The 19,886-nt window shown below is 44.7% G+C and overlaps 1 protein-coding gene across 1 annotated transcript; it reads right to left on the bottom strand.

Moving 5' to 3' along the window:
- Window positions 1-13,649: 13,649 nt before the first annotated feature.
- Window positions 13,650-19,113, bottom strand: LOC135544189 (V-type proton ATPase catalytic subunit A-like). The gene is made up of 15 exons (XM_064971625.1): window positions 18,989-19,113; window positions 18,350-18,448; window positions 17,964-18,092; window positions 17,578-17,792; window positions 17,312-17,449; window positions 16,781-16,932; window positions 16,489-16,651; window positions 16,235-16,343; window positions 15,914-16,036; window positions 15,693-15,807; window positions 15,431-15,494; window positions 15,099-15,302; window positions 14,905-14,999; window positions 14,616-14,787; window positions 13,650-14,453 (listed from the first exon to the last, which is right to left on the bottom strand). The coding sequence occupies exons 2-15, from the start codon at window positions 18,429-18,431 to the stop codon at window positions 14,361-14,363; spliced, it is 1,854 nt and encodes a 617-aa protein (XP_064827697.1). The 5' UTR covers window positions 18,432-18,448; window positions 18,989-19,113; the 3' UTR covers window positions 13,650-14,360.
- Between the last annotated feature and the right edge of the window lie 773 nt (window positions 19,114-19,886).

Genomic DNA, 19,886 nt, shown 5'->3' with positions numbered 1-19,886 from the left:
CTGAAAATAAACAAAATTATCATTGAATTTTGACAAATAAAAATGTGCATATTAAGAGGTGACATATTATAGCTCTAACCAAAATGAGGAATCTTAGTAAACCAAGCCCCGATGTGCAGCAAACAACCAAAACAGACAATTGTCTACTGACAGATAATTGTGAGTGTGACTCACAATGCAGACAAACAGTTGAAAAAAAAAAACATTTATGTAATTTGTACTAGTTTACATGGATTCTGATTATAGGGTTATGCAAAAACGTTATTGTGCGCAAGTGAATGACATGAAATACATTTTAAAAAGTGTACATATTTAGATTTCTCTATAGATTCCACTTGTAAAAAAATATCAAATTATCACACAATAGGCATGCACACGCACACGCACGCACGCACACACACACACACATTGGGATATCGGTAGACAGCTGAATTTTCACTTTACAGTAATGTCCACTCTGGTGATGCAGTGTAGATGGACTGGATCAATACACAGGATAAAGCTCCCTCTGCCACAGGCTATTGGGTATGGTCCCATTAGTCAAGCTGTAGTCCGGAACCATGCAGCAGTTAAAATGCCTGGCGCACATAAGCTCTGTCAGATACAGACTCTCTAATCTATTTTGGTGGGGTTAATGCAGTCAGTCGCAGACAATAACAAGTGCAACGTCTGACTAGCATGTACAGCTGTTGTCAGCAAAAGTGGAATGAACGAGTGTAGACCACTGGAGGCTGGTGGGAGGAGCTATAGGAGGACGGGATCAGTATAATGGCTGGAATGGAATCAGTGCAACAGAGTCAAACGTGTGGTTTCCATGTGTTTAATACCATTCCATTTATTCCATTCAAGCCATTACAATGACCTTGTCCTGCTATAGCTCTTCCCATTAGCCTCCACTGGTGTGGGCCTATGTGTAAGACCTAATAGAGTTGAGGAGGTTGTTGTAAGGCATCTGCCTGTGTGTGATGACTTGAAGCCACCACTGAGAGTTTTTATGTTGCTGTCAACCTTTCCGTTGAAATCCCATCATGATATCAAAATGTGAAAATATTCCAAAAAAGGTATTACTTATACAAAGGATAATAACATGCAGCACATACTCCAGATGTGTTTTAAGTTCAGTTGCAGAATTTTGACACTGTCAGATATGCTGTGATGTCTTGGCAGTTTGCCTATTCTCCTATTAAATGTCTGTGTAAATCCATGATGTCCTTGTTGTCCTTAGTAGAATGTGTGAACTGTTGTAAGGGCAATATCTGTATAGAGAGTGTGCGTGTGTGTGTGTATTTGGTTGCATGCGTGCGTGTGTGTCTAAACTGTTTCTCTCGTTGACCGGGGGATTCTTTGGTGCTTCTAACCCCATGCAAGATGCTGCCCATACCGAAGGTCCTGTAACAGACACCACAACAGTGACAGCACTATCAGAGCCTAGCTCTGAGACAAAAAAAACACTTCACTGTCTTCTGATGTCCGTACTGATGTCCTAGTGGAGGAAGAGGGCCCTGTGGAGGACGACGGCCTTGTGGAGGAGGAGGGCCTCGTAGAGGAGGAGGGCTTTGTGGAGGAGAAGGGCTTCGTGGATGGGGAGGTCTTTGTGGAGGAGATGGGAGTTGTGGAGGAGGGGGCCTTGTGGAGGAGGAGGGTCTTGTGGAGGAGGGAGTCATGGAGAAGGGATGACTTGTGGAGGAGGAGGGAGTTGTGGAAGAGGGAGGGGGCCTTGTGGAGGAGGAGAGTTTTGTGGAGGAGGGAATTGTGGAGGAGGAGGGCCTTGTGAAGGAGAAGGGAGTTATGGAGGGGGGCCTTGTGGGGCATTGAGAACTATACCACCTCAATCCCAGGCTTCATCAAAAAGTGCATCAATGACGTCGTCCCCACAGTAACCGTACGTACATATCCCAACCAGGACTCATGGATTACAGGCAACATCCGCACCAAGCTAAAGGCTAGCCAGCAGCATATCACCCTGCATACCACTGCTGGCTTGCTTCTGAAGATAAGCAGGGTTGGTCCTGGTCAGTCCCTTGATGGGAGACCAGATGCTACTGGAAGTGGTGTTGGAGGGCCAGTAGGAGGCACTCTTTCCTCTGGTCTAAAAAAATATCCCAATGCCCTGTGTAGGGTGCTGTCTTTTGGATTGGCTGTTTGTTAAATGGGTGTCCTGACTCTCTGAGGTCATTAAAGATCCCATGGCACTTATTGTAAGAGTAGGGGTGTTAACCCCGGCGTCCTGGCTAAATTCCCAATATGTCCCTCAAAACATCACGGTCACCTAATAATCCCCAGTTTACAATTGGCTCATTCATCCCCTGTAACTATTCCCCAGGTCGTTGCTGTAAATGAGAACATGTTCTTAGTCAACTTACCTGGTAAAATAATGGATAAATAAAAAAATAGAGCTGCTGTTTTCTAGGAGAGGGACAGTAATCTGGATGTTTATAAGAAATCCTGCTATGACCTCAGACGAACCATCAAACAGGCAAAGCGTCAATATAGGACTATTGAATCCTACTACACCAGCTCTGTCGGACGTGGCAGGGCTCTCTGTAGCCGATGTGTGTAAGACCTTTAAACAGGTCAACAATCACAAGGCATTCCCAGATGGATGACCAGGACATGCACTCAGAGCATGCACGGACCAACTGGCAAGTGTCTTCACTGACCGAGTCTGCAATACCTACGTGTCAAGCAGACCCCGGTCTGCTAGCTTGCTGGCCCCAGCCTGCTAACTGCTAGCTTGCCTGCGCGGTCTGTAACTGCTAGCCCCTGCTAACTGCTTGCTTGCTAACCCGGCCTGCTAACTGCTAGCTTGCCCCGGTCTACTAGCTGCTAGCTTGTTTAGCCCCAGCCTACTAACTGTTAGCTTGTTAGCATCGGCCTGCTAACTGTCTGAATCGCCATGTCCCCAGCCAGCCCAACCACTCACTGGACCCATATGTTCAGTTAGCTACGCATGCCTCTCTCTAATATCAATATGCCTCGTCCATTATTGTCCTGGTTAGTGATTACTGTCTTATTTCACTGTAGAGCCTCTAGCCCTGCTCAGTATGCCTTAACCAACCATGTTGTTCCACCTCCTACATGTGCGAGGACATCACCTGGTTTAAACATCTCTAGAGACTATATATCTCTCAACATTACTCAATGCCTAGGTTTACCTCCAATGTACTCACATCCTACCTTATCTTTGTCTGTACACTATGCCTTGAATCTATGCTATCGTGCCCAGAAACCTGCTCCTTTTCCTCTCCCTTCCGAACGTGCTAGACGGCCAGTTCGTATAGCCTTTAGCCGTACCCTTATCCTACTTCTCCTCTGTTCCTCTGGTGATGTGGAGGTTAATCCAGGTCCTGCAGTGCCAAGCTCCACTCCCACCCCCCAGGTGCTCTCATTTATTGACTTCTGTAAATGTAAAAGCCTTGGTTTCATGCATGTTAACATTAGAAGCCTACTCACTAAGCTTGTTTTACTCACTGCTTTAGCACAATCTGCCAACCCAGATGTCTTAGCCGTGTCTGAATCCTGGCTTAGGAAAACCACCAAAAACCCTGAAATCTCCATCGCTAACTAACGTTTTCCGCCAAGATAGAACTGCCAAAGGGGGTGGTGTTGCAATCTACTGCAAAGATAGTTATACAGAAGTCTGCAGGCTATCTAAGTCTGTACCCAAACAATTTGAGCTTCTACTTCTAAAAATCACCTTTCCAGAAACAAGTCTCTCACTGTTGCCGCTTGCTATAGACCTCCCTCTGCCCCCAGCTGTGCCCTCGATACCACATGTGAATTGATTGCCCCCATCTATCTTCTAAATTCGTGCTACTAGGTGACCTAAACTGGGACATGCTTAACACCCCGGCCATCCTACAATCTAAGCTTGATGCCCTCAATCTCACACAAATTATCAATGAACCTACCAGCTACAACCCCAAATCAGTAAACACGGGCACCCTCATAGATGTCATCCTAACTAACTCGCCCTCCAAATACACCTCTGCTGTTTTCAATCAAGATCTCAGTGATCACTGCCTCATTGCCTGCATCCGTAATGGGTCTGCGACCAAACGACCACCCCTCATCAGTGTCAAACGCTCCCTGAAACACTTCTGTGAGCAGGCCTTTCTAATCGACCTGGCCAGGGTATCCTGGAATGACATTGACCTCATCCCGTCAGTAGATGATGCCTGGCTATTCTTTAAAAGTGCCTTCCTCACCATCTTAAATAAGCACGCCCCTCTCAAAAAATGTAGACCTAGGAATAGATATAGTCCTTGGTTCACTCCAGACCTGTCAGCACAAAAACATCCTGTGGCGTTCTGCAGTAGCATCGAATAGCCCCCGTGATATGCAGCTTTTCTGGGAAGTTAGGAAACAAATATACACAGGCAGTTAGAAAAGCTAAGGCAAGCTTTTTCTAACAGAAATTTGCATCCTAGAGTACTAACTCCAAAAAGTTCTGGGACACTGTAAAGTCCATGTTGAATAATAGCACCTCCTCACAGGTGCCCACTACTCTGAGGCTAGGAAACACTGTCACCACCGATAAATCCACTATAATTGAGAATTTCAATAAGCATTTCTCTACGGCTGGCCATGCTTTCCACATGGCTACCCCTACCCCAGTCAACTGCCCGGCACCCTCCACAGCACCCCGCCAAAGCCCCCACCATTTCTCCTTTACCCAAATCCAGATAGCTGATCTTCTGATAGAGCGGCAAAATCTGGACCCCTACAAATCAGCCGGGCTAGACAATCTGGACCCCCTCTTTTTAAAATTATCTGCCGAAATTGTTGCAACCCCTATTACTAGCCTGTTCAACTTCTCTTTCGTATCGTCTGAGATTCCCAAAGATTGGAAAGCTGCCGCGGTCATCCCCCTCTTCAAAGGGGGTGACACTCTAGACCCAAACTGCTACAGACCTATATCTATCCTACCCTGTCTTTCTAAGGTCTTCGAAAACCAATTTAACAAACAGATTACTAACCATTTCGAATCCCACCATACCTTCTCCGCTATGCAATCTGGTTTCAGAGCTGGTCATGGTTGCACCTCAGCCACGTTCAAGGTTCTAAACGACATCATAACCGCCATCGATTAGAGACATTACTGTGCAGCTGTATTCATCGACCTGGCCAAGGCTTTCGACTCTGTCAATCACAACATTCTTATTGGCAGACTCGACAGCCTTTGTTTCTCAAATGATTGCCTCGCCTGGTTTACCAACTACTTCTCTGATATAGTTCAGTGTGTCAAATCGGAGGGCCTGTTGTCTGGACCTCTGACAGTCTCTATGGGTGTGCCACAGGGTTCAATTCTCGGGCCAACTCTCTTTTCTGTATACGTCAATGATGTTGCTCTTGCTGTTGGTGATTCTCTGATCCACCTCTACGCAGACGACACCATTCTGTATACTTCTGGCCCCTCCTTGGACACTGTGTTAACTAACCTCCAGACGAGCTGCAATGCCATACATCTCTCCGTCCCTGGCCTCCAACTGCTCTTAAACGCAAGTAAAACTAAATGCATGCTTTTCAATCGATCACTGCCCGCACCTGCGCGCCGTCCAGCATCACTACTCTGGACGGCTCTGACTTAGAATACGTGGACAACTACAAATACCTGGGTGTCTGGTTAGACTGTAAACTCTCCTTCCAGACTCACATTAAGTATCTCCAGTCCAAAATTAAATCTAGAATCGGCTTCCTATATTGCAACAAAGCATCCTTCACTCATGCTGCCAAACATACCCTCGTAAAACTGACCATCCTACCGATCCTCGACTTCGGTGATGTCATCTATAAAATAGCCTCCAACACTCTACTCAACAAACTGGATGAAGTCTATCACAGTGCCATTAAGACCTGTACGCTCTCATTGCAACCTGTATGCTCTCTTTGGTTGGCCCTCGCTTCATACTCGTCGCCAAACCCACTGGCTACAGGTTATTTACAAGTCTCTGCTAGATAAAGCCCCGCCTTATCTCAGCTCACTGGTCACCATAGCAGCACCAATTCGTCAGCACGCGCTCCAGCAAGTATATCTCACTGGTCACCCCCAAAGCCAATTCCTCCTTTGGTCGTCTTTCCTTCCAGTTCTCTGCTGCCCATGACTGGAACAAATTGCAAAAATCTCTGTATCCCATCTCCCTCACTAGCTTTAAGCACCAGCTGTCAGAGCAGCTTACAGATCACTGCACCTGTACATAGCCCATATGTAAACAGCCCATCTATCTACCTACCTCATCCCCATACTGGTATTTATTTATCTTTACCTGCACATTCATCTTCTGCTGATCTACCATTCCAGTGTTTAATTGCTATATTGTAATTACTTCGCCACCATGGCCTGTTTATTTCCTTATCTTGCCTCATTTGCACTCACTGTATATAGACTTTTTGTTTTCTTTTGTTCTACTGTATTATTGACTGTATGTTTTGTTTATTCCATGTGTAACTCTGTGTTGTTGTATGTGTCGATTTGCTACGCTTTATCTTGGCCAGGTCGCAGTTGCAAATGAGAACTTGTTCTCAACTAGCCTACCTGGTTAAATAAAGGTGAAATAAAATAAATAAATAAAAAGACCACCATAGTCCCTGTGCCCAAGAAAGCGAAAGTAACCTTCCTAAATGACTACCGCCCTGCAGCATTCACATGGGTAGCCATGAAGTGCTTTGAAAGGCTGGTCATGGCTCACATCAACACTGTCATCCCGGAAACCCTAGACCCACTCCAATTCATATACCGACCCAACAGATCCACAGATGACACACTCCACACTGCCCTTTCCCATCTGGACAAAAGGAACACTTGTGTGAGAATACTATTAATTCACAACAGCTCAGCATTCAACACCATAGTGCCCACGAAGCTCATCACTAAGCTTAGTCCCATCCCTGTTCACCCACGACCGCGGGGCCAAGCATGACTCCAACACCACGACACAACGGTGGTAGGAGAGATCACCAACAATGATGAGACAGCCTATAGGGAGGAGGTCAGAGATCTGGCAGTGTGGTGCCAGGACAACAACCTCTCCCTCAACGTGAGCAAGACAAACAAGATGATCGACGGGGCAGTAGTGGAGCAAGAGTTCATTGGTCTCCACACCACCAATGAACTATCATGGTCCAAACACACCAAGACAGTCGTGAAGAGGGCATGACAACGCCTTTCCTACTCAGGAGACTGAAAAGATTTGGCATGGGTCCCCAGATCCTCAAAAAGTTCTACAGCTGCACCATCAAGAGCATCCTGGCTAGTTGCATCACCGCCCGGTATGGCAACTACTCAGCATCCGACCGTAAGGCGCACGACCCAGTACAGGGTCTAAGCTTCCTGCCATTCAGGACCTATACACTAGGCGGTGTCAGAGGAAGGCTCAAAAAATTGTCAAAGGCTCCAGTCACCCAAGTCATAGGGTGCTCTCTCTGCTACTGAATGGCTAGCTGTGCCAAGTCTAGGTCCAAAAAAGCTCCTTAACAGCTTCTACCCCCAAGCCATAAGACTGCTGCAAAAGTGTATCAAATGGCCACCCGGTCTATTTACATTGCCCCCCCCCCTTTGTTTTTACACTGCTGCTTCTCACTGTTTATTATCACTTTACCTCCTGTATATAACCTCATTATTGTTATTTTATTGTGTTACTTTTTTATTTTAGATTTTTTTACTTTTGTTTATTTAGTAATTTAGTATTTTCAGAAAACTGCATTGTTAGTTAAGGGCTTGTTAGTATGTATTTCACTGTAAGGTCTACAACTGTTGTAATCGACACGTGACAAAATAATTTGATTTCATTTCTAGAGGAGGGGGACCTCATGGAGGAGGGCATTGTGGGCGGGGGGGGGGGGCTCGTGGAGGAGGAGGGAGTTGGTTGTGGAGGACGGGGGCCTCATGGTGCAGTAGCAGCCCGATAAAGAGAACACGATGGTGGGAGACAGTGTGGTCTTCTCCTGTTTGCTGTCTGGAGGTGACCCAGATGGGGTGGAGGTATAGTTGGTGCTCCATGGGCATGAGGAGAGGCACACCATGCTAGAGGGCAACCAGACGTCTGAGGATACTTTTGCAGGCTGGGCATTCTTCTCCGGGAATCCCGTTGCTGGGAACTTCTCCATGATACTGAGGGACACATCAAGAGTTTGACACTGTCTCCCCATAATGGCACCACTGTGGAGGGGAGTGGAATTAAGCTCAGCATCTGCAAGGACCTGGATTAGTGGTGTGGTTGTCAGGTGAGAGAGTGAACTCTGGGTCTGTGTCAAAGAGGCGAGGGTATCAAAATAATTGACCTTCTCAGTGGTACAGATTTATTAACTTGCTACGGTTTCTCCCTGACTACATCTGAACCTATTCCTTCCTATCAAAAGTCTACTTGACCAACTCCATATCAGGACAATAATTTACAGTGCGGTCTGTGTGTTCCTTTTAAAAACAGCATTTAGGACCGTGGGAAACAGTGATGCTCAATAAGATTACATTACAAGTTGTTTTGGATGTATACAGTACTGTATAAGCTGATTTTGATGCAATTGAGAAAAATACTTGTTTGTTTTTGTTTTCCAACTATTTTCTATTATTTACATATTTTGGGTTTGATGTAAAGAAACAATGTTTCAATACATGATTTTTTTTGAACTAGACATTTTTGTGAATTGTTTCTTTTGAAGGAGACAACTTTTATGACAGTAGCTAGGTTTCCATCCAATTGGTGACAGATTTTCATGCAAATATTCTAAAATCCACATAAAAACAATATGCGCATTTTCCCACCAGAGATGTGTTTCCATCAAATTGACTTGTTGCGGATAAAAAGCTGTGCGTGATCACGTGGTCGCATAGTGCACATAATAATTACATTTGCGGTTAAATTCCCCTGTATGGGATACAAAAATACAAGTTAAATGAGTTTCCATCGCATTTTCAACTCTACTGATGGATATGTCACAAACAAATGTTATGTTGTAGACATGTTAGTGGTTTAGCAACAAAACCGACGTGTGAGCAACTATGGGGCAAAACAGACAGGGTTGTTGACAACATGTAAACTAGATTTCTTCTCCAATGTTTATTGAAAATATAAATACATTTGCACAATGAGCACTTGTCTCTCAAATACATTGTTACAGCTAGCTAGCGAATGGTTCAAAAACACGCATACAGTCGTGAAGAAGGTGCGACAGCGCCTCTTCCCCCTCAGGAGGCTTAGAATGTTTCCCTCAAATCCTCAAAAAGTTCTACAGCTGCACCATTGAGAGCATCTTGACTGGCTGCATTACTGCTTGGTATGGCAACAGCATCGCCTTCGATCGCAAGAAGCTGCAGAGGGTGGTGCGGATAGGCCAGTACATGGCTGGGGCCAAGCTCCCTGACATTCAGAACCTCTAAATAAGGCGGTGTGAATGGATGGCCCGGAAAATCGTTAAAGACTCCAGACTGTTCTCAAGGCTTCCGCACGGCAAGTGATACCGGTGCATCAAGTCTGATACCAACAATCTCCTGAACAGCTTCTATCCCCAAGCCATACGATTGCTAAATAGCCAACTAAATAGCTAACAAAATAGCTACACAGACTATATTTTTTTCCCACTCTCACGGCACACGCACACTGACACTCCAACACCCACACAATCATTTGCTCACACACACATAATATGCACATGCATTTATACTGACTCTACACACACCCACTCACATACAATCCTCATAGACGATGCTGCTACTCTGTTTATCATATATCCTGATGCCTAGTCACCACATGACCAAAAGTCGAACATCGCTTGTCGAACATCTCATTCCAAAATCATGGGCATTAATATGCAGTTGGTTTCCCCCCTTTGCTGCTATAACAGCTTCCACTCTTCTGGGAAGGCTTTCCACTAGATGTTGGAACATTGCTGCGGGTATTTTCTTCCATTCAGCCACAAGAGCATTAGTGAGGTCGGGCACTGATGTTGGGCAATTAGGCCTGGCTCGCAGTCGGCATTCCAATTCATCCCAAAGGTGTTAGATGGGGTTGAGGCCAGGGCCCTGTGCATACCAGTCAAGTTCTTCCACACCGATCTCGACAAACCCTTTCTGTATGGACCTCACTTTGTGTACAGGGGCATTGTCCTGCTGAAACAGGAAAGGGCCTTCCTCAAACTGTTGCCACAAAGTTGGAAGCACATAATCGTCTAGAATGTCATTGTATGCTGTCGCATTAAGATTTCCTTCACTGGAACTAAGGGGCCGAGCATGAACCATGGAAGACAGCCCCACACCATTATTACTCCTTCACCAAACTTTACAGTTGGCACTATGCATTTGGGCAGGTAGCGTTCTCCTGGCATCCTTCAAACCCAGATTCATCCGTCGGACTGCCAGATGGTGAAACATGATTCATCACTCCAGAGAACAGGTTTCCACTGCTCCAGAGTCCAATGGTGGCGAGCTTTACGCCACTCCAGCTGACGTTTGGTATTGCGCAGTGTGATGTTAGGCTTGTGTACGGCTGCTTGTCTATGGAAACCCATTTCATTAAGCTCTCGACGAACAGTTCTTGTACTGACGTTGGTTTCAGAGACATTTTGGAACTCGGCAGTGAGTGTTGTAACGATTTTTATGCGCTACATGCTTCACCACTCCGCGGTCCCGTTCTGGGAGCTTGTGTGGCCTACCACTTCGCGCCTGAGCCGTTGTTGATTCTAGGCATTTCCACTTCACAATAACAGCCCTTACAGTGTACCGGAGCAGCTCTAGAAGGGCAGAAATTTGACGAACTGACTTGTTGTAAAGGTGGCATCCTATAACGGTGCCACATTGAAAGTCACTGAGCTCTCCATTAAGTTAATTCTACTGTCAATGTTTATCTATGGAGATTCATTACACAGCCATGCAATGTTATACACCAGTCAGCAATGTGTGTGGCTGAAATAGCCAAATCCACAAATTTGAAGAGGTGTCCACATACACTGTATATACAGTGTACCTTTCTCAGTCACTCCAGCATCCCTGCACATTGTAAATATGGTACTGCAACTGACCCTGTATATAGTATGTTTACTATCTTCCTCATGTTCTTATTTTTATTTCTTGTGTGTTTTTGTTCTACGGTGGCAGGTAGCCTAGTGATTAGAGTGTTGGGCAAGTAACTGAACGGTTGCTAGATCAAATCCCCGAGCTGACATGGTAAAAATCTGTCGTTCTGCCCCTGAACAAGGCAGTTTACCCACTGTTCCTATGCAGTCATTGTAAATAATGATTTGTTCTTAACGGACTTGCCTGGGTAAATACACATACCTTAAGTTATTTTTAGTATTACATTGTTATTGAAAGGCATTTTATTGTACTTGTGCATGTGACAAAAATGTGAAACTTGAATAAAACCCTTGATATTTATTGGAAAGTAGCATCAAGCTCACCACCCTGTGAAGTTCATCATAATTAATTTAATCTGTAGCCTAATGAACTGCATACTTTCCGGAATTGTAGTGGGAGAACCATGCAGACTTGTTATCCCATGACACCAAATATCCTACTTTGTCTAGCATATTTTGTTTTGTCTAAATTTGGAAAGTTTACTGACAAATTTGTAATTTCCATCAGTCCTGTCATGACATTTATGAAACAGGTACTTTACTCGCATAAAAAGGTTGGATGGAAAACTGGTTACTGGTTACTGTCAAGTGGTTGAAATAGTTGCCGTATGAGGAGCTTCATTTTGCTGTGCCACGTTCAGGTGCAAAGTCTGATGCCCTTACCTTTTTCCATTTTGGATTCATCCAAGTAAATACGCTTTTGTGAAAGAGGAAACGCATTAATAAAGTATATGAGAAAGACTAACAATTGTTTGGGAAATGATGTCCTTCGTGGCGTCAAGGTTACTTGCTGTAATTGTGCATTAGAAGTACATTATAAATAAATGTACAGGGCATTCGGAAAGTATTCAGACTCCTCAACTTTTTCCACTTTGTTACGTTACAGCCTTATTCTAAAATGGATTAAAACATTTTTTCCCCTCATCTACACACAATACCCCATAATGAAAAATCAAAAACAGGTTTAGAAATGTTTGCAATTGTTTTAAAAAGGGCTCCCGAGTGGCGTTCTAGTCTACAGTCCCTGGTTTGAATACAGGCTGTATCACATCCGGCCGTGATTGGGAGTCCCATAGGGCGGCGCACAATTGGCCCAGAGTCATCCGGGTTTGGCCGGGGTAGGCTGTCATTGTAAATAAGAATTTGTTCTTAACGGAAATGCCTAGTTAAAAGGTTACATAAAAATAAAAACAGAAATACCTCATTTATATAAGTATTCAGACCCTTTGATATGAGACTTGAAATTGAGTTCAGGTGCATCCTGTTTCCATTGATCATCCTTGAGATATTTCTACAACTTGATTGGAGTCCACCTGTGGTAAATTCAATTGATTGGACATGATTTTGAAATGGCACACACCTGTCTATATAAGGTCCTACAGTTGACAGTGCATGTCAGAGCAAAAACAAAGCTATGAGGTTAAAGGAATTGTCCGTGAAGCTCTGAGACAGGATTGTGTTGAGGCACAGATCTGGGGAAGGGTACCAATTTATTTTTCTGCAGCATTGAAGGTCCCCAAGAACACAGTGGCCTCCATCATTCTTAAATGGAAGAAGTTTGAAACCACCAAGACTCTTACTAGAACTGGCTGCCCGGCCAAAACTGAGCAGTTGGGGGAGAAGGGCCTCCTTGGTCAGGGAGGTGACCAAGAACTTGATTGTCACTCTGATAGAGCTCCAGAGTTCCTCTGTGGAGATGGGAGAACCTTCCAGAAGGACTACAGTCTCTGTAGCACTCCACCAATCAGGCCTTTATGGCAGAGTGGCCAGACGGAATCCACTCCTCATTAAAATGCGCAACAGCACGCTTGGAGTTTGCCAAAGGGAACCTAAAGGACTCTCATACCATGAGAATCAAGATTCTCTGGTCTGATGAAACCAAGATTGAACTCTTTGGCCTGAATGCCAAGCATCACATCTGAAGGAAACATGGCACCATCCCTACAGTGAAGCATGGTGGTGGCAGCATCATGCTGTGGGGATGTTTTTCAGCGGCAGGAACTGGGAGACTAGTCCGGATCGAGGGAAAGATGGACAGAGCAAAGTACAAAGAGATCTTTGATGAAAAGCTGCTCCAGAGCGCTCAGAACCTCAGAATGGGGCAAAGGTTCACCTTCCAACAAGATAACGCAGAAGTGGCTTCGGGACAAGTCTCTGTATGTTCTTGAGAGGCCCAGCCTGAGCCCGGACTTAAACGCGATCGAACATTGGAGAGACCTGAAAATAGCTGTGCAGCGACACTCCCCATCCAACCTGACAGAGCTTGAGAGGATCTGCAGAGAGGAATGGGAGAAACTCCCCAAATACAGGTGTGGCAAGCTTGTAGGATGTAATCACTGCCAAAGGTTCTTCAACAAAGCACTGATTAAAGGGTCTGAATACTTATGTTAATGTCATAGTTTTTGGAAAAATGTATACACTTGTAAAAAAGACAAAAACCTGTTTTTGCTTTGTCATTATGGTGTACTGTGAGTAGATTGATTAAAGAAAAAAATATCAATTTAAGAAAAAGGCTATAACGTAACAAAATGTGGAAAAAGTCAACGCGTCTGACTATTCTATCCAGCATAAAACACGGCAAATTATTATTTCCCATTCATTTATTTTCTTTAGACTTACACAATACATGTGACATAAATATGCCTTCAAGGTGGAGGCAACTGATTCTAACACACACACACACACACACTTTCTGTCTCACACAACAGAAAAACAACATCAAAATATCCACAGAGAGAAGTAAGAACACAAAATACCATCTAAGAGGCATTGAGAGGGAGAGGGCCTCAACCTCCTGAAATAAACAAGGTGCCTCGGTCCCTTTAAACCCTGTGTACGTTCCCATTTTGTCAACCATCTATTGGTGGTGGTCAGTCACACCTGGGAGATGAAGTAACACTCCACGTGTTTCAGCTAGTAGTTAAGTACAAGTGTAGTACCTGATCGGGGTCCACTGATTATTGTCTGTAACCAGGGCTGTAGTCATGTGCTCTTCATGGATGACAAGGGGGCTGAAGGGAGAGGAGGAGAACATCCATACGATGGGGTCACGGATGATGCTATTGCTAATATGGTAAACATGAATTCTGAGAAAACTGTGAGAAAAAAATATTCCATTACTGCCTTGTACATGACAGTATGGTGAAATTAAAAGAGCATGGTTGAAATAAAGGGGTCGACCATCGTGTTGGAATGTGGAGGAATGACTGAGGTTTGACTGTCACTGGCCTAAGTAGACATTCACAAACAGGGGCCAGAGAGCACTGGGGGTAGGAGGGGAGGGAGGAGAGAGCTCAGTCCTCCAGGGTACGGAAGGCATTCTGCATGTCCTCCAGCAGCTGAGAGTAGTCTGCTTTGATTTTGGCCTCGCCCTCCTTCACTGGATCCTGAAACAACGGGTACACAGAGACACTGAGGCTAGGAGACACAATGACACCCCAAGACAAAGTCCCACAGTGGATGTACAAAGGCCAGAGTTGGTAGAGTGATTGAGGAAGTTGATTTTGAATGCAGATGAACATGGATAAAGGGGCTGAACAAGCATGTACCTTGAACTTCATAGAGCTGAGTCTGTAGAGGATCTCTCCCATGTGCTCCCGGATCATGGACCAGGTGATCTTGTTGTCACTCTGAGCCGTGGTCTCCACTGCATGTCGCGCCAAGTCATAGAACGCAATTGTGTTGGAAAGGATGCCCACTGTTTTGTAGAAAGGGCAGAACCTTCGGGAAAAGGGCAAAACATTCAATTAATTAACCAATATTGGCTTAATAACCGATGATTAAGTCATTTTAGCATGTTTATGACACAGATGAACGTGTGCCAGAGTGTGTATTTACCTGTCATACGGAGTATAGCCATTTTGCTGCAGGAAGTCATCCTTGAGTAGTTTAGCAACCTCCAATGTGATCTTGTCGGTCTCAGCGAGAGATGCCTGTTGTTAAGTTGACATGGGGGACAGCAATAAGTGCCTAGTGCATACACATGCCAACCATCAACCTAGGCACTATATCAACCCATAACCCTTCCTCACCTTGCCTACAAGCTGTACAATCTCAGCCAAATCCTCCTCCTCCTGCAGGATCTCCTTGGCCTTGGTGCGAAGCGGCACAAACTCAGGGAAGTGCTTGTCGTAGTACTCGTCCAGCGCCCGCGTGTACTTGCTGTAGCTGATCAGCCAGTTGACCGAGGGGAAATGCTTCCTCTGAGCCAGCTTCTTATCTAGACCCCAGAACACCTGAGAGATGGAGAAAGAGACAGAGAGAAGATAAAAACAGGAATGAGGAGTAGGAAGAGTAAAGGTTTGAATTGTCGAAACTTAAAATTGTCAATAAAATTGTAATATATATACAATTGAGGCATTACCTGTACAATACCCAGTGTAGCTGAAGTAACAGGATCAGAGAAGTCTCCACCAGGGGGAGACACACTAGGGGAAATAACACCAGGCCAAGTTATTCAGACATCAGTCTGCCATCACTGTATCATACGTTCCAAGGTGGAGAAGACTACATGGTTCAGGTATCTTGTGTTGCAGGACTGGTACTGGACCTGTCTGACCCTTAGTGTCAGGAGATATGGGGGGTGATAGAGGTTCCCCCTGCTGGTAGAATGATATAGTACTCACGCTCCAACAATGCTGACGCTGCCCTCTCTCTCTGGGTTACCCAGGCACTTAACCCTGCCAGCACGCTCATAGAAGGAGGCCAGTCTGGCTCCCAGGTAGGCAGGGTACCCGCTGTCTGTGCACAAACAGCACACAGAGCTCTGACTGGCTCAAAATGGCAGACATGTTGCTGTGATAGAGCATGTTTTTTAATACTATTGTTATTGGCTTATTGTACTCACCAGCAGGCATCTCAGCCAATCGTCCTGAGATCTCCCTGAGAGCCTCGGCCCACCGGGAGGTGGAGTCGGCCATCATGCTGACGTTGTAGCCCATGTCTCGGAAGTACTCAGACAGAGTGATTCCTGCAGTGGCACAAAGTAGATGCAGTCAGAATCAGAGGCACAGAATTCCAGTCACCACAAGGTTATGAGAATGAGTGGTGACTGGTGGCTAATCCCCTCACATTCCAGACCAAAAGATGTACAACTACCAACAACGATGATTCAAAACAGCCGTCACCAGCTTTATAGGTTGCCATCTGTAATGTGATCGCCTGGTACCTGTGTAAATAGAGGCCTCTCTAGCAGCGACAGGCATGTTGGAAGTATTGGCCACTAGAGCTGTTCTCTTCATGATACTTTCAACCTTTCCATCCACTTCCATTGTAAGCTATGGAGCAGGGAGGAATACCATTAGTCAGACTGAAAACACATCACAAACTGGTGATCGGCTATGCCAGACACCAAAGTAGTGTAATTCACTGATCTCATTAACATGTCAATGATTAGAACTGGACAAACGGACTATCACTAACCTCAGGGAAATCTCTCAAAACTTCAGACATCTCATTTCCACGCTCTCCACAGCCCACATAGATGATGACATCACTGTTGGAATACTTGGACAGGGACTGTGAGATCACAGTCTTGCCACATCCAAAGGCTCCTGGGATAGCAGTAGTACCACCCTGGACACACCTGTGAGCACAGACAAACACAGAAGTAGGTGACTTGTCAGAGGCTTAAGTAAAGGTCAGGATGAAAGGATATGAAGTGGGAATGGGTCAGTAGAAAAAAGGAAAAGAAAGTAGAGATATGTATACTCACGGGAAGAGGGCATCCAACACTCTCTGGCCGGTGAGCAGGGGGTGATTGGCAGGTAGCTTCTCTGTGACCGGGCGAATCTGTCGCACTGGCCAGACCTGGATCATGGTAAACTTCTCTTTCAAACCCTCAAACTCCAGTTCCAGCACCACATCCTGCCGAAACACACAAAAGTTACCAAACAACAGAGACAAGACAATGGCATTGTGCCATTCAGCTGTAAAGATGTTAGTAGGTGGAGGGTGACTCACATTTAGGGCTGTGACGATACCAGTATGGCAATATTATTTCCCATGCCAAACATTTACACGAAGCAGACCAAATTCTTTGGTCCTTTAAAAACCTGCTATATGTAAAATATTGTGTACTATAGTTTGGAAAATACATAAATGTGACTCCGGATGACAACATAATGATGTTTGTTTCCAACGTTAGGGCTGTTTTCATAAATAAATTAATCCCGCTTTGTGTTTTGTTTCCTTGCCACGATACTAACGAGTATCACGATACTGTTATCGTCCCAGCTCTACTCACATTGACATCATAGTTTCCAGGTGGGGCCACGTAGGTGACAGTGCCTCTGCTCCTGGGAGGCAGCATCAACTTGTGTTTGATCAGCGAGTTCTCAAAGACCGTGCCGTAGATATCCCCACCTGTTATGTGACTGCCAGTCTGAGGCAGAGATGCACAGGGGGGAGAGAACATAATGTGTAGATTCAGGAGATGGATCATATTTCAGTGGAGACACATTCAAACACACCTTGCTTACACACTCACAAGGAAATACATTGTTGTCTTACTCTAAGACTCTGGCCAGGTGTAAACTCCCACTTGAGGTCACGGTTGAGGGCTCCAATGTTGACTCCTCTCGGGATGTAAATGCTTTGAGTGAGGTCATTGATGTCTTTGAGGGGCCGCTGGATGCCATCAAAAATGGACCCCATGATTCCCGGACCCAACTCTACAGACAGGGGCTTTCCTGTCCGGAGGACAGGGTCTCCGACAGACACACCAGCTGTGACGTACTTTCAGGAAAAAGAACCAAATAGCCTAGTAATATGCCAGACAAAAGGAAAGGCTAGAATACATCAGAATGGAAGTACACAAAAGTAAGTGAACAGTCAACAGTTACTGAAGGTGGGAGTAACTGTATGTCTAGTTGAGAAGGTATGACTGGAAAGGATACAGGTCTCCTCGTAGACCTGAATGGTTGCCATGTCTCCCTCCAGCCTGATGATCTCTCCCACCAGCTCACTGTGACCCACACGCACCAGCTCGTACATGGCCGCTCCTGCCATGGCGGTGGCCGTCACCACTGTTGATTAAGCAGGTTAGACAAAGAACAGATGAGAGAAAACATATTATTGAAAAGTAGCAGGCAGTCTGGCTACATGAACAAGTCAAAATATATATTTTTGCCATACTGGAAATGAGCAGGCTGAATTGAGCAGGTGCTATAGCATGTGTTGAGAGCATTGTTAGCTCACTGAACTAAAGCCATAGGCACGGGCATGAAAGTTATCACTCCCATGCCAGAGCCTGGGATCCTTGATTTGAACTGCAGACACTGACCTGGACCAGAAACTCCATGCACATATCCAAACTCGCTTTCCCGCTCTTCATCACGGATCTTAGGAAGCTTGGAAGTGTCCATACTGAGTGTGTGTGTGTCTGCAAAGAGTAAGGAGAGGAAAAACAGAGATCAATCATGCGACACTCCACTATGACGACACGTGAAAGACATGACACTAGTTATATATTGATAAACTGTTTCAATAACTTAAATTACTTAATGGAATGAAAATAATTCACCATAACCACACAGAATCAAAATACACATTTCATTCATTGGTACAGTGACATGTAACCTTGCTCAGTGATAATACCTGGAGAGCTTCGATACCATCTGCTTGGTAAAAGCAGGAGAAAAACAACAAGCTATGAAGCTAGCTAACTAGTCTCTACAGACCATAATACAACTACAACATTTCTGAAATACAGTCTTAGTTTCAGTTGTTTATTACACAAACAAGCAAATCATACTAGCTAGACAGAGCTAAACTAATCGTAGTCAGGCAGGTGACACTGACAGAACGGAAATGTAACAACAGCTAACGTTAGCTAATCTGCGTGGTTTATCATAATGTACTAGCCAGTTGCAATGAATTGACAATAACGTTATATTGGATTCATATGCTTCGGGTTGATTACCTTCTTTTAGTATTCAATAGTCCAGGGCCCTTCAGAAATTTCTGTCGGATTAGGAGACTGATCAGCTGACAGGCCCAAGGCTACTTTGGGAAACAATCACCATTGTGGCTCGGAGGCCCGAGATTACATTAGAAAATACGAGCTCTGGGAGTCAAAATGGCGTAACAGCGCAACAGTTTCCTTCCTCTTTCGGCTCGTTTAGCTCGAATGCGGCGGCGGCTGCATTCCAATATCATTAACGTGATTTCCTCGTCTCCTTTTCTCAATGACAAAGTTTACTTAGACACTCAGTCAAAATCAAGCTATTGCTTTGATGTAGCAACACAGTCGAATAATATCCAATCACTTAGCCCATGTTGGCTGTGATAGGCCTATTGAAGCAGAACATTGGAAAAATAAACTTGGAAGATCTATTATCCGAATAAACTGCCCAGTTAAGATTTTAAAATTAAGTTGGCCTAACTATGCTTGGCTATTTAATCAGCAAAATAGACTACATATCTACAAATATATTCATGTGCCCATACAGTCTGTAAGGAATAGTCTAAAATTAGTGTGTCCCATGACATAAATTATGGAGAGAACAGATCCACAGAGCAGAACCAACTCATGTTATGATGCATCACATGGCGTGAATCCAATGGTAAGCCTGTGCGTTCATTTTATATAGCGTACATATAGCTCCCTGTATGATTTTATTAGCCTATTCTAGATATGTCTAGTTGCGCTTTCGAAATAGGAACCATCGCTGCGTTCAAAACTTTTGATCAGTTTAAATAGCCTAGTTGTCATGGGATATAGGCCAAGCCTATGTGACATTGATCCTAGCCTATTGCAGAAAGGGTGGTGATTGAGCCACATATGTTATATGTTATTTATAATCTTTTAGGATTTATTT

The sequence above is a fragment of the Oncorhynchus masou genome, chromosome 8 (genome assembly GCF_036934945.1).
Source record: "Oncorhynchus masou masou isolate Uvic2021 chromosome 8, UVic_Omas_1.1, whole genome shotgun sequence".
NCBI lineage: Eukaryota > Metazoa > Chordata > Actinopteri > Salmoniformes > Salmonidae > Oncorhynchus > Oncorhynchus masou.
Note: the sequence above shows the minus strand (reverse complement) of the source record. Positions and strands in the feature narration are given on the sequence as shown.

Coding starts and splice junctions, on each gene's coding strand:
- LOC135544189 (XM_064971625.1), bottom strand. CDS start 18,431: ATGGACACTTCCAAGCTTCCTAAGATCCGTGATGAAGAGCGGGAAAGC. Junction 18,093..18,349: donor GCATGGAGTTTCTGGTCCAG/GTCAGTGTCTGC, acceptor CTTAATCAACAG/TGGTGACGGCCACCGCCATG. Junction 16,652..16,780: donor GTGTTGGATGCCCTCTTCCC/GTGAGTATACAT, acceptor CTGTGCTCACAG/GTGTGTCCAGGGTGGTACTA.